This window comes from Diceros bicornis, chromosome 30 (assembly GCF_020826845.1).
Source record: "Diceros bicornis minor isolate mBicDic1 chromosome 30, mDicBic1.mat.cur, whole genome shotgun sequence".
NCBI lineage: Eukaryota > Metazoa > Chordata > Mammalia > Perissodactyla > Rhinocerotidae > Diceros > Diceros bicornis.
Window position 1 is genome coordinate 3374877 of NC_080769.1, and position 14182 is coordinate 3389058.

At 57.5% G+C, this 14182-nt stretch overlaps 1 protein-coding gene and 1 long non-coding RNA gene across 2 annotated transcripts; both read left to right on the forward strand.

The window, feature by feature from the left end:
* Positions 1 to 263: 263 nt before the first annotated feature.
* Positions 264 to 3630, forward strand: LOC131394585 (uncharacterized). The gene is made up of 3 exons (XR_009216200.1): positions 264 to 325; positions 1397 to 1481; positions 2337 to 3630. It is a non-coding gene; the product is annotated as an uncharacterized LOC131394585 (long non-coding RNA).
* A 2769-nt stretch (positions 3631 to 6399) lies between these two features.
* On the forward strand, positions 6400 to 9581 carry DNAJB1 (DnaJ heat shock protein family (Hsp40) member B1). Its single transcript, XM_058525497.1, has 3 exons — positions 6400 to 6653; positions 7304 to 7884; positions 8217 to 9581. Exons 1-3 carry the CDS (start codon positions 6443 to 6445, stop codon positions 8445 to 8447), a joined length of 1023 nt encoding a protein of 340 aa, XP_058381480.1. The 5' UTR covers positions 6400 to 6442; the 3' UTR covers positions 8448 to 9581.
* Positions 9582 to 14182: the final 4601 nt, after the last annotated feature.

Sequence of the window (14182 nt, forward strand, 5' to 3'; positions counted from 1 at the left end):
GCCGGGTGCCCGCCTTCGCCCCCGCCCCGCCCGGACGGTCTGAGCTAGGACTCCCGCTCTCGCCACGGGCCTGGCCAATCATCTTGCGGGACCCGTTCAGGGGGCGGAGCGCGGGCAGGAGGGGGGCGGGGAAAGAAGGGGCTCGGCCACCCACCAATCAAAATGGGGCCTCGGCGCCGCTCGCCCCTGCCCCGCCCCTTGGTCGCGTCGCTGTGGAAACCGCGGGAAGCGACGGTTACAGCAAAGCGCGGGGCGGGACCGAGAAGTTGAGCGACAGGGAGGGCAGCGTCCTCATGGCGGGCGGCGCGGCAGGGTGGATTCCGAGGTGGGCGGCCCCGGGGGCAGCGTGGAGCAGCGGGAGAGGGCTAGGGGCCGGGGCCGTGGGCTGGGGCGCCTGGAAGGAGAGGCCTCTCCGGCGAGGGGACCCCAGCTGTCATGAATGCGAGGGAAGGAGGGGAAATGGGTGTCCAAAAGCCCCCGGGGCCCCCCCAACCTGCGACCTGGGCCCTCGCCCCATTGTGGGGGGTCCTCACCGCCCTTGTCAGTGTAAGCGCCCGCTCGCCGTGCTCGGCCCTCTGGACAGGGAGCCCACGTTTGTCTCCACCTGCGCTGTCCAGTACGGTCACCACTGGCCACATGTGGCTAGTGAGCCCTTGAAATGTGGCTGGTCCAAATTGAGATGTGCTGTAAGCTTAAGACACGCCGATTTCAAAGACTTAGTACGAAAGGGAGAATGTAAAAAGAAAAAAAATCTCGTTAATAACCTTTTACGTTGATTATACATGGAAATGATAATATTTTGGATATATTGGATTAAAATACATTGTTAAAATTAACTTCCCGGGTTTTTTTTTACTTTTCTAATGAGCCTCTTGGCACACTGAAAATCACAGACGTGGCCCACGTTTGTGGCTGGCAGTCGCGCCTCTCACGCTCGTTCTACTGGACAGGCTGGTCTGAGGTCATGCCAGGCTTTTGCTCCCTTGATGGTGTGTCACGAGTGGGCAGGGGAGGGTGGGTGCCACCACACACACACACACACACACACACACAGACTCATGCACACACTCAAGATTTCAGGACACGGGGCCGGCACAGTGGCGTAGCGGTTAAGAGTGCAAGCTCCACTGCTGGCGGCCTGGGTTCGGATCCTGGGCGAGCACCAACACACCGCTTGTCAGGTCATGCTGTGGCAGCGTCCCATATAAAGTGGAGGAAGATGGGCACGGATGTTAGCCCAGGGCAGGTCTTCCTCAGCAAAAAGAGGAGGATTGGTAGATGTTAGCTCAGGGCTAATCTTCCTCACAAAAAAAAAAAAAAAAGATTTGAGGACAGGCTAAGGAGTGGGTGGCACCTGGCACACCCCCTCACCTTCTCTTCTTTCTCCCGGATCCAGACCCTGCCCATGAGCCTTCATCTACTATTGGACCCTCCGGAACTCAGAGGCATGGCATCTGGGACATGGTGGAAAGTCCTCAAAGGTAGATCCATGATTCATAGGGGAGCAGGGTGGGGCAAGGGTGAGTCAGTGCTTAACACTTAGTCATCCAGGTTCTGGAAACTTCTGAAGCTACAGCTTTGGGGATCCCTATCTCCAAGCAAAGGAAGCCAAGGCTGTGGTCTTCAGAAACTCACTATGTTTTTCACCAGGGCTATCTAGGCAAAACAGAAGAAAACATAAACACGTTTTATAACTGTGCTTTCAAAGGCACAGGGTTTTTTTTTGGAGGGGGAGTGAGGAAGAGTGGCCCTGAGCCAACATCCATGCCAGTCTTCCCCTGTTTTCTATGTGGGACACCACCACGGTGTGGCTTGATGTGTGGTGTGCAAGTCCAAACCTGGGATCTGAATCCATGAACCCCGGGCCGCCAAAGCGCAGTGTGCAAACTTGACCACTACGCCACCGGGCTGGCCCCGGCACAGATCTTTTCTTGTTGGTAGTTTTGGGGCTCACAGTATCTTGAGTCCCTTTGTGTCCCCACAGGCCTCAGTCCCCGCCTCATTGAGGGGGACAAGGCGGGTACTCACTCAGAGGCTGCAAGTTAAAATCCTACCAACTTGCGTTGCTTGAGGTGTCTAGTCATAGGTGCTGAGGGAGCAGGGTCAAACCCCAAAAATCTAGACACGTTTTTCTACTGTGCCAGTTCTGCCCATTTGCAGCTTCTCCAGTGTGGACTGAGTGGGTGTGTCTTTTGTATCACTGGGTTCCAACTGAGGAAGGTGTGTGGTGTCCAAATAGATGTTGGGAGAGATTCCATGCACATTCCTACAGACCTGGAACATTCTGGAATTTCCCTTTCGAGACTGCTTTTCTGAGGCCCACACTCACTCAACAGGCACCCGATCATTTTGTGAACCTACTACACTTCGTGCCAGCCAGAGCGTACAAATGATTTCCACCCATGAGGAGCTCACAGAAAGGCAGGATCTGGCCTCAAGACGAGAATTCCTCTCTGTTTTTGATGAGTATTGCAAGCGTGAGCACCCCTTGTTGGCCTCATCGGGCTTCCAGTAACCAGGCTATTGGCAAACATCAAATCCACCCTTGGAATGAAGACTGGCCACTTGATTCAAGCTGTTCATGGCACTGTACAGCTGCTCTGACGGTGCCTGTTGGGAGGGACAGCCAGATCCTGCTCCGTGTCCTCAGCATCCCCAGCAGAGCGGCTGAGTCAGAGGAGTGAGGAGCAGATAACATTTGGTGTTTGCTGAACCAACTGGAACAAGCCCCTTAAAGCCGTTTCTGAAGGGGAAATTCCAGAAAGGTCTTGCGCTGTGGCAGCGCTGAAGGATGAGTGGGGCCTCCTCAGGCCTCGGATCTGGGGGAACCAGCAGTCACTCGCACATCAAAGATCTGGTGTGTTTGCTCTCCATCCCACAAGCTCCGTTTGTATTTCCCCCATGTAAGTAAGGCAGGATCTTGGTTTTTCCCAGAACCTGGCTTGGCTTGTTTTGGGGCGTGTGATTGTGATCCAGCTGGTTCAGAGCTGCGTGAGGGAAGGTGAAGCCAAGAGCAGACAAGACTGGGCTGGTTGGCAACTTTCCGCTGTGTCAGGGGCCCCAGAGAGAAGTTTCCCAAGCCCTACCCTCTCTCGACTTTCGTTATTTTTTTTTTAATTCCATGGATGTTTGTGTTTTTATTGAGGTATAATTTATATACAGTAAAATTCACCTTTCTTTAGTGTACAGTTCTGAATGCAGTTGTGTAACCACCACCACAGTCAAGATATAGAACATTTCCATCATCCTTTTCCCAGTCCCTGGCAACCACTGATCCACTTTCTGAGTCAATACTTTTGCCTTTTCCAGAAGGTCCTATAAAATGAAAGCACACAGTAAATAGCCTTTTGCGCCTGGCTTCTCTCACTAACATAATGCATTTGAGGTCCATCTGCATTGTTTCTTGTATCAGTAGCTCATTCCTTTTTAATGGCTGAATAGTATTCCATCATATGGCTGGATCACAGTTTGTTCATCCATTCCCCCATTGAAGGTTTTCCGGGATGTTGGTAATTACAAATAAAGCCTCCGTAAACATTTGCTCTCGGGTTTTCATGCGAGCGCAGGTTTGATCTCACGTGGGTATTCCACCAGTGGTGGGATTGCTGGCTCGTCTGGCTGCGGTGCTTTCGAAGGTCTTTTTGATGAAGAGGAGTTGAAAAGAGTGCTGCATTTTTTTTTAATTAAGGTTTTATCATCTGAATCACGTCTTACACAAGCTGAGTGCTTACTGTAAGCACTCAGTGTGCTAAACACTTTACACTGCAGCATCTCACTCACTGGGTGACCTCAGGCAAGTCACGTGACCGCTCAGAGCCTCCGTTTCCCCACCTGTAAAGTGGAGGTAACAATGGGCCAACTTCATAGGATTATTGTGAGGATGAAATGAGTTAATACGCATGGAGCGCTTTGAAACGGCTGGGCAGGTAGTAGGGCCGAGTCGGTGTCAGCTCTTGTTATAATGTTCCTTTCCTGGGCCCTGTCGATTTCATATGCATAGGAAGCCTGGGAGGTAGGATTTACTCTGGTCCTCATTTTATGCAGGACACACCTGGTGCTCTGAGAGACCAGGCGAGTTGTGCAAGATCATACAGACAGGAAATAAGTCAATAGTGGGTCTGGGACTTGAGCTGAGGCCGGCTGACTCCAGACTGCCCTGCTTAGTTCCTGTGTCGGTGAGGGTGCCACCAAAGACAGAACCAGTAGGACATTTGTGTGTGTGTTAACAGATGTATTTCAAGATGCTAGGTTGCACGACTGTGGGGGCTGGCTAGGCAAGTCTGGAACCTATAGGGCAGACTGGCAGGCTGGAAACTCATGGCCAGGAGCTGAGGTTTCTTCTTCAGGAAAACCTCAGTATTTGCCTTTAAGGCCTTTCACCTGATTGGACGAGACCCACCCACATTATGGAGGGTCATCTCCCGTACTTACAGTCAACTGACTGTAGTGTTAACCACATCTACCAAATACCTTCACAGCAGCACTTAGATTAGAGTTTAATTGAACTGGGTATTACAGCCCAGCCAGGTTGATGCATAAAATAAACATCACATCTTCTCTGAGCCGAGGGCTCAAGATCTGCTGAGGTTCCTGCAGAAGCCCCTTTTCCAGTAACAACCTGAAGATCCCACGGAGCGTCCCAGTCAAGGAAGCACAGCCATCAGGAGAGGTGTTGGGTTTTGCTTTTTTTTATGGGGGGAAGAGGGGATGGTTAAACAGTTTAAAATTCTTGAACATGACCCAGGCTTATTCAGGAAAGGGAGAGTCCCCTCGGCCCTAAGGTTGCCCACAAACACAAGGACGCCCAGAGCCGAGGGAGACCTCCGAGGCCGCCACACTCATGACTCGCCGTTAAGTCTGTATAGCAACAGACCAGTGCGTGAGGGCGAGGACGCCCACCAGCTCTGCTTTCTCCCTGTGACGACTTTCCTGCTGTTTATGTACCTGTTGAGAAACCGAATTCTCTCCCCGCTGTGCAGGCCCGGGGACTCCCCGCCCAGACCCGTCCTCCCAGGTTGGCCTGTGTGTGTCCTAGTCCAGAGTCCTGGGGTTTCCCTGGGGTCAGTGAGTGGCCAGGCAGGGCGGGAATCCCCTGCTGGCCAGCAGCGAAGGCCACGGTCTTCTTTCTCGGGAGTCGCGGCCCGCACGAGGGCAGAGACCACCACAAGCTTTGGCGCTGCGGTGCTGCCCGGGGGGGGCGTGGCCCAGCGGCCCCCACTCGTGGCGGCTGGTCAGCCTGTGACAGCGCTCCCTCTGGGCCAGGCCTGCCCTGGGCACTGGAGGGACGTTGACTCAGGTCGGCCTCCCAGCCCTGCGAGCGGTTACAGCTGCTACCCTCGCCGCACAGAGGCGGGAGCTGAGGCCGGCGCGGCCCGGGGACAGCCCGAGGCGACGCGGCCAGCAAGCGCGGGAACCGGGAGGGAAGGCGCTGTGGGCTCCGGAGCCAGCGTCCCCGGCCCTGACCTCCCGCGCGGGTCTTCCGGGAGCCGCCCCCGGGCCCGGGCCCGGCCCCCGCCCCTTCCTCCGGGCCCGCTCGCCGCCCTCGGCCCTGTCCTGGGCTCTCCCGTGGCCCACAGGCGAGGCGAGAGAGGCCCCGAGGGGCGTGTGGCGCCCCACGTCCCCCAAATCATCAAGGTGGCGGGGAGAGAAGAGCGGCGAGCGCGCTAGGAACGGCCGAACCCCTGGCGCGTCCCGGGACGGGCGCCGCTGCAGGCACGGGGCGGAGCGCCGCCGGGACGCGGGCTGGGGGGAGGCGACACCCGGCGGGAACACCGAGGAACACGACAATCGCGCTTCCAGCGGCAGCCGGTCTCGAGGCGCGATAAAAGGAAGGGCGCGGGGGACGGTCGGGGAGGCAGCCGCCCTGCGGGGGCCTGCGGGGGCAGCACAGGGACAGTCCCGGCCCCGGGTGCGTTCTCCCCGCCGCCGCGAGGAGCGGGCGGGTGGGCGCGCCTGTTCCCGGAAGCGGAACCCGGGGCAGGGCGAGGTGAGGCACCCCCGCAGTCACCGGGAGGGCCGGGCGCGGCGGGCCTAAGGTCTCCCGGGGAAGGGGCGTGGCCGACCCCGCCCCGCCCCTTCCCGGAGCCGCGCGCCGTAACCCACCGACCCGGGCAGGGGGCGGGAAACGGGCGGGAAACAAGGCCGCCATTGGCTCCCCGCAAAGGGTGGGCGGGGCCTCCGCCGCCGGGTGCGCGCGCCGCGGGGAGGCGTTGCCGGCGAGGGGAGGGGCGTGGCCGCGCGCGGGCGGCCGTTGGCGGCGCGGCCCCGCCCCGGATGTCGCGCGTCGCGGCCAGGGCGGCGGCGATTGGTGGGCGCGGCGCGGGGGCGGGGCAGAAGGTTCTGGAGGGGGCTGGCGGGCTCTGGAAGCTTCCGCCGGACGCGTATATAGAGTGCGGGCCAGGCGGCGGGGGCGGCGGAGCCGGGCGGGTGGCGGCCGCGGGTCATGGGCAAGGACTACTACCAGACGCTGGGCCTGGCCCGCGGCGCGTCGGACGAGGAGATCAAGCGCGCCTACCGGCGCCAGGCGCTGCGCTACCACCCCGACAAGAACAAGGAGCCGGGCGCCGAGGAGAAGTTCAAGGAGATCGCCGAGGCCTACGACGTGCTCAGCGACCCGCGCAAGCGCGACATCTTCGACCGCCTGGGCGAGGAAGGTGCGTGCCGGGCCGCCGTTTGCCGGGCGCGGGGCGGGGGCGCGTCCCCGACCCCCGGTCCCTGCCCTCCGCCCTGCGCCGCGCGCCTCCGCCCCGGGGTGGGCGCGGGCGGGAGGAGCTTGGCCGCGCGGCTCGCCCAGAAGCTTGCAGCACGGCCGGGCCACTCTCCCCGCGCCTCCGCCCGCCCCTCGGCGGCCGGCCCGGCTCCCTGGGCGGGGGGCGTCTCCGGGAGCAGGGACGCCCGCAGGTGGTCCGCCCGTCCTGGGCGGCTCAGGCTGGCCTGCGGGCCGGCCGCGGGGACGGAGGGCCGGGGCGCCGTGCTGCGCCGCCCGGCGCGGCCCCTCCAGAGCTCCCGCCGCCTCTGCGTGCGCGGCGCGGCGGCCCGTCCGTGAGATGCCGTGTTGTCGCGGGGGCGCGCGGGCGGGCAGCGGGCGGGCCGGGAGCCCGGAGGTGGCCGTCTCGGACCTTGAGCCGGGCGGGGCGGGGCGGGCGGGCGGCGCTGCTGCAGGGCGGGCGGGGCCTTGCGGCGTCGGTCTGGTCGGCCCTCCCGAGCTGAGAGAACCCCCGCGGCTCACGAGCTCTCTCCGGGGCGCTCCGGGAGGGGGCAGCTCCGTGCCGGCCGTCTGACCGCTTCCCGTTTTGCTTTTCAGGCCTCAAGGGCGGCGGCCCCAGCGGCGGCAGCAGCGGGGGTGCTGACGGCACCTCTTTCAGCTACACGTTCCATGGAGATCCTCATGCCATGTTCGCCCAGTTCTTCGGTGGTCGGAATCCGTTTGACACCTTTTTCGGGCAGCGCAACGGGGAGGAAGGCATGGATATCGACGATCCTTTCTCCGGCTTCCCCATGGGCATGGGCGCCTTCACCAACGTGAACTTGGGCCGCTCCCGCCCTGCCCAGGAGCCCAGCCGAAAGAAGCAAGATCCCCCCGTCACCCACGACCTGAGGGTGTCACTCGAAGAGATCTATAGCGGCTGTACCAAGAAGATGAAAATCTCCCACAAGCGGCTGAACCCCGATGGAAAGAGCGTTCGCAACGAAGACAAAATCCTGACCATCGAAGTGAAGCGCGGGTGGAAGGAAGGGACCAAGATCACCTTCCCCAAGGAAGGCGACCAGACCTCCACCAACATTCCGGCCGACATCGTCTTTGTTCTAAGGGACAAGCCGCACAACGTCTTCAAGAGGGACGGCTCCGACGTCATCTACCCGGCCCGGATCAGCCTCCGGGAGGTAGGGCTCTGGGTGGCGGGTCGGTGGAGGGAGGGGCTGCCGGTGAAACCGTGCAGTATTGGGTTGCCAGGCGTTTCTGAGCACTTGGTGTGGGACAGGCTGGGGAGGCACCAGGAACGGACAGACAGGGCTCGGCTTTCTGGGGCGTCCGTGCTGGTGACCTGGGGAGATGTGGCGGCAGGGTCTTAGTTGCAGAGGCCTGGTGGCTCTTTATTTAGCTGAAGAGTTTCTCTTCCTCTTATCTTCTCACGGGGCCAGAAGTGGTGGAACGGCCCAGAAAGCCGAGAAGGCAGGAGCGTACTCCATCTAATCCTGTGCCTTTGCTTCTCGAGGCTCTGTGTGGCTGTACCGTGAACGTCCCCACTCTGGACGGCAGAACCATACCTGTCGTGTTCAAAGACGTCATCAGGCCTGGCATGCGGCGGAAAGTTCCTGGAGAAGGCCTCCCTCTCCCCAAGACACCCGAGAAGCGCGGGGATCTCGTCATTGAGTTTGAAGTGCTCTTCCCGGACAGGATCCCCCAGACGTCAAGAACCGTACTGGAGCAGGTTCTTCCGATATAGCTGACCGTGTCTCCGAGGACTGATCAGGGACCTTTCCAGAGCTGAAGGCTTTCCGGACCGTTCCACCACTTGTGGCCCCTTGAGAGGGCGGGAGGGCCCAGGGAGGGCTCCGTACTGCTGAATGTGTTTCAGAGAATATATTACAATCTTTGAAAGTCGAGCACTAGACTGAAGTGGTTTTTGCAGTGATAGGGCAGGAGGTGGTGGGCACGACAGGAAAAGGCGTTGCAGTCTGCACCCGGGTCCTGCAGCCCTCCAGGGAGGGGCCCCTGCCCTCCTCCAGGCCCTGTTGCAGGGCCAGAGCCAGACCCACGGCTGGACTCATCCCTCTGTGGGCCTTTGGCTTGCAGCTGAGGTGGTGTCGACCTGTTGTCCTCCTCAGCAGAGCTGGTACAGTCCTCAGTTTCTGCTGTGTGATGGGTTTGTGTCTGTTGTGTATTTGTCTTCCATGTCCTGCTCTTCTTCTAAAGAATCCAGTTTTCTGTTTTGTCATCTCAAATTGAGAACCTAGACTGTGTTTGCAGAACTGCCTGGCTGGCGCCCACAAGTAATACCTCTCACTCCAGCAGGACCAGGGGAGCCGGCCTGGAGCAAGCCAGTGACTGGCGCAGCCACCTCTCCGCTGAAGGTCGGGGGTGCTCTCGATCCCTGGTCCCAAGGCTGAGTGTGCGCACTCACCAGGTATTCTGCTGTGTAAGGCAATCCTTTGGCATACCTGTGGCTTACCAGAGACCCTGGTAATTTTTTTTGTAATAGACTTTGGACTCATTCAAAGGGATCTAATCCTTTTGAATTTTGCACAGCCCTAGATATAATCCTTTTTGATAAAAGGGTCTTTGCTTCTGATTACAGGAGCACTGTGGAACGCCTGTAAATATGTTTTTATAGTTCTGTGTAAAGACAGTGTGCATTCCAGAAAGACCAAGTCGTCGGCAGCTGCTGCCTGTATGGGGCCATGGTGGAGTTGAGAAGGCACCTTGGGAGTGGGGAGTCGGGACAAGTGTCTGTTCCTTGCAGGCCAGTCTGGTGCTCAGACCTTTAGATTCATTGTCAGTTGCCACTGCCAACGTGAGACCAAAGTGTGTGACTTGTCGATGTGCAGCGCCACAGCATTAAAGACTGATGCTAAACCTGGGGGAGTGGTCCTGTGACTCTGTTTGAGGGCTCTGCTGGGGGGGGGGGGCAGGGGCAGGCCTCCCTCCAAAGGCATCGTGGGGGTGGGGGGGCGGGCTGGAAGCAGCAGTCTCCCTTCCTGAGCTGTGTGTGGGGTGGAGAAGGTCGGTTGACCCTGTCTCTGGATCCAGGCCTCTGAAGAGGCCAGTGGATTCAGAGCCTGTTTTTCGTGAAGGTTGAAGCCGGAGTTTGACTCTTCCAGTCTCTCAGGGTCTGGTCTGCCCTCATAATCTGGCTCCACTGTTTCCTGCTGGAACAGGCTGGGTGTTGGGCAGGCCCTGGCCACACCCAACTGGGATTCCATCCCAGGGTCGGTTGTGCGCTGGAGAAGGCCCATTTCCTGCGCTGGATTTACTTACAGGCCACGGAACCGCTCTTACTTTGTAACTTTTTTTCAGGAACTGTTGTTATTATAAGGTAAGTAATTACACAGTTTGAAAACAATGTATTGCTATTTTGCTACAAAAAATCTTAAACTAAAAACTTGAGTAACACCATATTTAAAGTCAACCTACCACTGGCTTTCCCTTCCCACTGAAACCATTTAACCACTGAAAATAGGCTAGGGGCATCGCTGTCCAAGGGAGTTTTTTGTAGTAATGGGAGTGTTTTTTTTGAATGGAAATTTTTTCAGATTCAATAAAATTAAAAATTCAGTGGCAGGCCAGCTCTGTGGCTTAGCGGTTAAGTGCACACTCCACTACTGGCGGCCCGGGTTCAGCCTGGGCGCGCACTGATGCACCACTTTTCCGGCCATGCTGAGGCCGCGTCCCACATACAGCAACTAGAAGGATGTGCAACTATGACATATAGCTAGCTGCTGGGGCTTTGGGGAAAAAAAGAGGAAGATTGGCAATAGATGTTACCTCAGAGCCAGTCTTCCTCAGCAAAAAAAAGACGAGGATTAGCATGGATGTTAGCTCAGGGCTGATCATCTTCACACACACACAAAAAAATCAGTTGTTTGGTTATTGCGCCCTGTGTCAAGTGCTCAGCAGCTACACGTGGCTGGTGGCCACTAGTGGACAGTGCAGTGTAAGCCAGCAGTCTCGTTGAGCCCCAACACGTCAGAGATGCTGTCTGTGCCAGGAGGTGCCCCCTGGAATGGCACAGACAAAAGGGACCGGTCACAAGATTTGTCTACTGTGCTACCTCAGGTGCCAAGGTGGTATTTACTGCAGAATTGGCCCTGGTCTCATTTGGGAGCACAGACCCCCAAGGCTGCCATCCCTCCTTCTCTTTCATTATGTAGCCACAGCACAAAAGTGCACAGAGCCTCAGAGTCCACACACTTCTGGGAACTTCCCGAAATAACCTCCCCAGGGTGGTGGGTGGGGCAGTGTCGTTCTCTGGGAACGTGTTCGTGGTGAAAAAGAAGGCTTGAGTGTACGGAGAGCTTGCCCCTCGGACGCACGTTGTTTTGCCCACGCTGGAGCCGATTGTGCGTCCAGAGTGTGCGGTGTGTCCGCAGGCACCCGTCTGTGTCCTCGCCTCCCTGCTGCCCTCTCACGGTGTGCTTCCCTGTTCCCACGCTGCCTCTCTGACCTCGGGCCGTACTGTCTGTAGGGACGTCCTGCCCCGCCTCACCTTAATCCAGCTGTGTGGCACTTGTACGAGATGTAAACAAAGGACAAAACTCAACATGCACTTCGGGCCTGCCGTGAGAGGCCGGGTGCCCTCCTCTGGGCCTGCAGCCCCCGGCCCCCCCGCCCCCCGCCCCCCGCCAGCACAGATGAGCAATGGCGTCAGGGAGCTTTCCTGTTCTTAACATGGTGCTTTCTCCGAGAGAGACTCTGCTTATATAAGCATAAGCATCTTTACTAAATTTTCAGGTTCAATTTTTGGCTGTGGAATCGAGATGCCAAACTCAAAAAGGCACCCGGAGTGACAGTCCTCCCTCCCCCTTGCTCTGCGAGTCCAGCTCCGACGAATGTTCCTGGGTTCTCGGGTGTGTTTCCTGACATGCTGCATGAATGCATTTTTCTTTTTTTCACAAGTGGTATATACTGTATGCTCTGCATTTTTTCTCCCTCACATAATATGTTGTGAACATACAGAGCTTCCTCATGCCTGTCACTCTGCACCCTGATCCTCCAGGCCCACCCAGCTGGATGTGAAGAGCCACGTAGTGTTTGATGCCCCCACGTCTCTTCTAGCCACTGTTTCTGCTTCCAGGGTGAGGCCCTCACCCGACCACTTTCTAGCTGTGTGACCTCGGGCAGGTGACCACCTCTCTGTGCCTAGCTTCTTCAGCTGTAAAACAGGCATAATAACAGGACCTCTTCAAGGGTTGTGAGGATTTCCAGATGAGAATACACACACACAGGGTCTGGCCCAGAACACACGCTGTGTGACAGTTAGTAGCTTCTTTACACCCCTATTTGAAGCTTTCTCAGCCCCCAGCTGGTAACCCAGAGGCTGAGGTGAGTCCGAGGGTTTCTAGGTCAGAGCTCTTGGCTGAGCTCTAGGAGTCAAGTCCCCGGGTAAGCCGCTGAGACCCTCAGCTCGAGCCCTGGCCCTCCCCCAGCCCGAGGACGCTGTCCCCACAGCATGCTCCCTCCCGTCCTGTGACCACCTGGCTGCCTGACAGGCACCGAGCATTGGGCTCTGGGGCTGAGCAGCCCCAGCTGTGAGTCCTGGGTCTGCCGGTCTGCTGCTGGGTGTCCTTGGGCAAGTGCCCTCACTTCTCTGAGTCTCAGTGGCCTCCTTTGAGGAATGGGACAACTGAAAGTACAGACATCATAGAGGTGTGGAAACTGGACGAGGTGATCCATTGGGGAGAGAGAGGACACGGCATGAAGACTCGGCTTCTGGAAGGGGCTGTGCCGACTTCAAGTTCTCGCTGCATTCCCCTGAGCAAATAACAGACCTCTCAGAGCCTCAGCCTGCTCCTGTGTAGCAGCTCCCGCTGCTCACTCCCCGGGAGGTGGGACTCAGACGGCTAACCCTAAGAAGGCCTCACACAGGCCCGGCACCAGGCCGGTGTTTCTAAGGCACTTGGCAGAAAGCCTGCCCCGGCTCTCCTTACCTCTGCATTATTGTCGTCAGTTACTAATTATTGAAGCACACAGCATGGTGCCTGAAGCATAATAAGCACGTGTCCATTCAATAAACATTTATTGAATACCTACTATGTGCCCAGCCCTGTTCTTGATGCTGGGGACACAGCAATGAACAAAGGTGGCAGAAATTCCCGCCTTTTTGCAGAGCTGATGGTCAAGTGGGGGTAGGAGGAGAAAGAAAATAATTAAGAATAAATAAAACATCTAATATGCTGGATAGTAATGAGAGTGATGGAGAAATGTAAAACAAGTGGGTAGAGAGTGTTAGGTGCAATTTGAAGTAACACGGTCAGCAAATGCCTCATGGAGAAGGTAACGTGAGCAAACACTTGAAGGAAGTAAGGAGGGAGCCAGCTGGATACTGAGGAAGGGTGGTCCAGGCAGCCTGAGCAGCCTGTGCAAAGGCCCTGAGGCAGGAGTATGCCGAGTTGTTGAAAGACGGCCAGAAGCCCTGTGAGGCTGGAGCAGAACGAACGAGGGGAGATGGGAGGAGGGGGGGGAGGGTGTGGGTGACAAGGAGGCAGATGGTGGCCTGGGGGCCACTGGGAGAACTTCGGTTTTTCCCCTGAATGAGGTGGAAGCTTGCAAGGGTTATGGGTTCTGTTTTGTCTTAATTTCCCTTTGCTGGAGAGGCGGGGAGAGTGTGATTTGATGGTATGATAGCTTCAGGCCTCTGAGGCCTGTCATCGGTCTTCTGAAATTTCAGTGCACCAACCTTCCATCTCAAAATAACATAACACAAACAATAACTATTGTTTTCTGTTAAAATCTCATCCTTAAAGTGCCTGTGCTCATGTCCCCCCCACAGGCCGAGAACACCTACGCGTCTGCTGGTTCCACGCGTGCCTGGGGGGCAGGGGGTCTGATTTCTTCTGAGTTCTCAGGCTCTATGGTCATTCAGTCAGATGTCTTCCCTCTTTGTCATGAGGGGAGGAGAGACAACCTCGGGAACACTCCAGAAGGTCCCTCTCCAGAGCGATCCGAGTTTCCTTGAGGTCACCATGCATGCCCTAATGATCTTTGCATCACCAGTGCCTAGAGGGACACTTGGCCCAGAACTGCCCCACGAGTGTTTGCTGAACAAGTATTCGAGTGATCAGACCAGAGGACCTGCAACAAGCGCCTGGTGACCCTCATGTCAGGGAGCATGTAGAGGACGGGCAGCCCAGCCCCGGGGTCTGCTGCTGGCTCCCCTGGGAAGGGGTCCCCACACCCCACTTCTTCCAGCTTCCACCTGGGAGAGTGTCTATTCGCTCTGGCTCAGGAGAGCTCTCCTCCCTGGGTCCTGTTCCTTCTTCACGACTCGTGTGTTAGTCGGGCACAGTTCCTGAGGCCCAGCTCAACACCAGCCCCAGGAGCCCGTGAACAGCAAACACAGCACTCTGGGAGTGCCTCCTGAAGCCCACGGTCCTCCGAGAAACGCAGACCTAACAGAGGTTTTAGCGTCCTGGGGCAGCCGTGACAGAGCACCACAAACTAGGGGGCTTGAAACAACGGGAA

Bases quoted from the DNA above. Each gene is read 5' to 3' on its own strand.
- DNAJB1 (XM_058525497.1), top strand. From the start codon at position 6,443: ATGGGCAAGGACTACTACCAGACGCTGGGCCTGGCCCGCGGCGCGTCG. The intron at 6,654-7,303 runs GTGCGTGCCGGG...TTTGCTTTTCAG, and splicing joins CGACCGCCTGGGCGAGGAAG to GCCTCAAGGGCGGCGGCCCC. The intron at 7,885-8,216 runs GTAGGGCTCTGG...TTGCTTCTCGAG, and splicing joins CCCGGATCAGCCTCCGGGAG to GCTCTGTGTGGCTGTACCGT.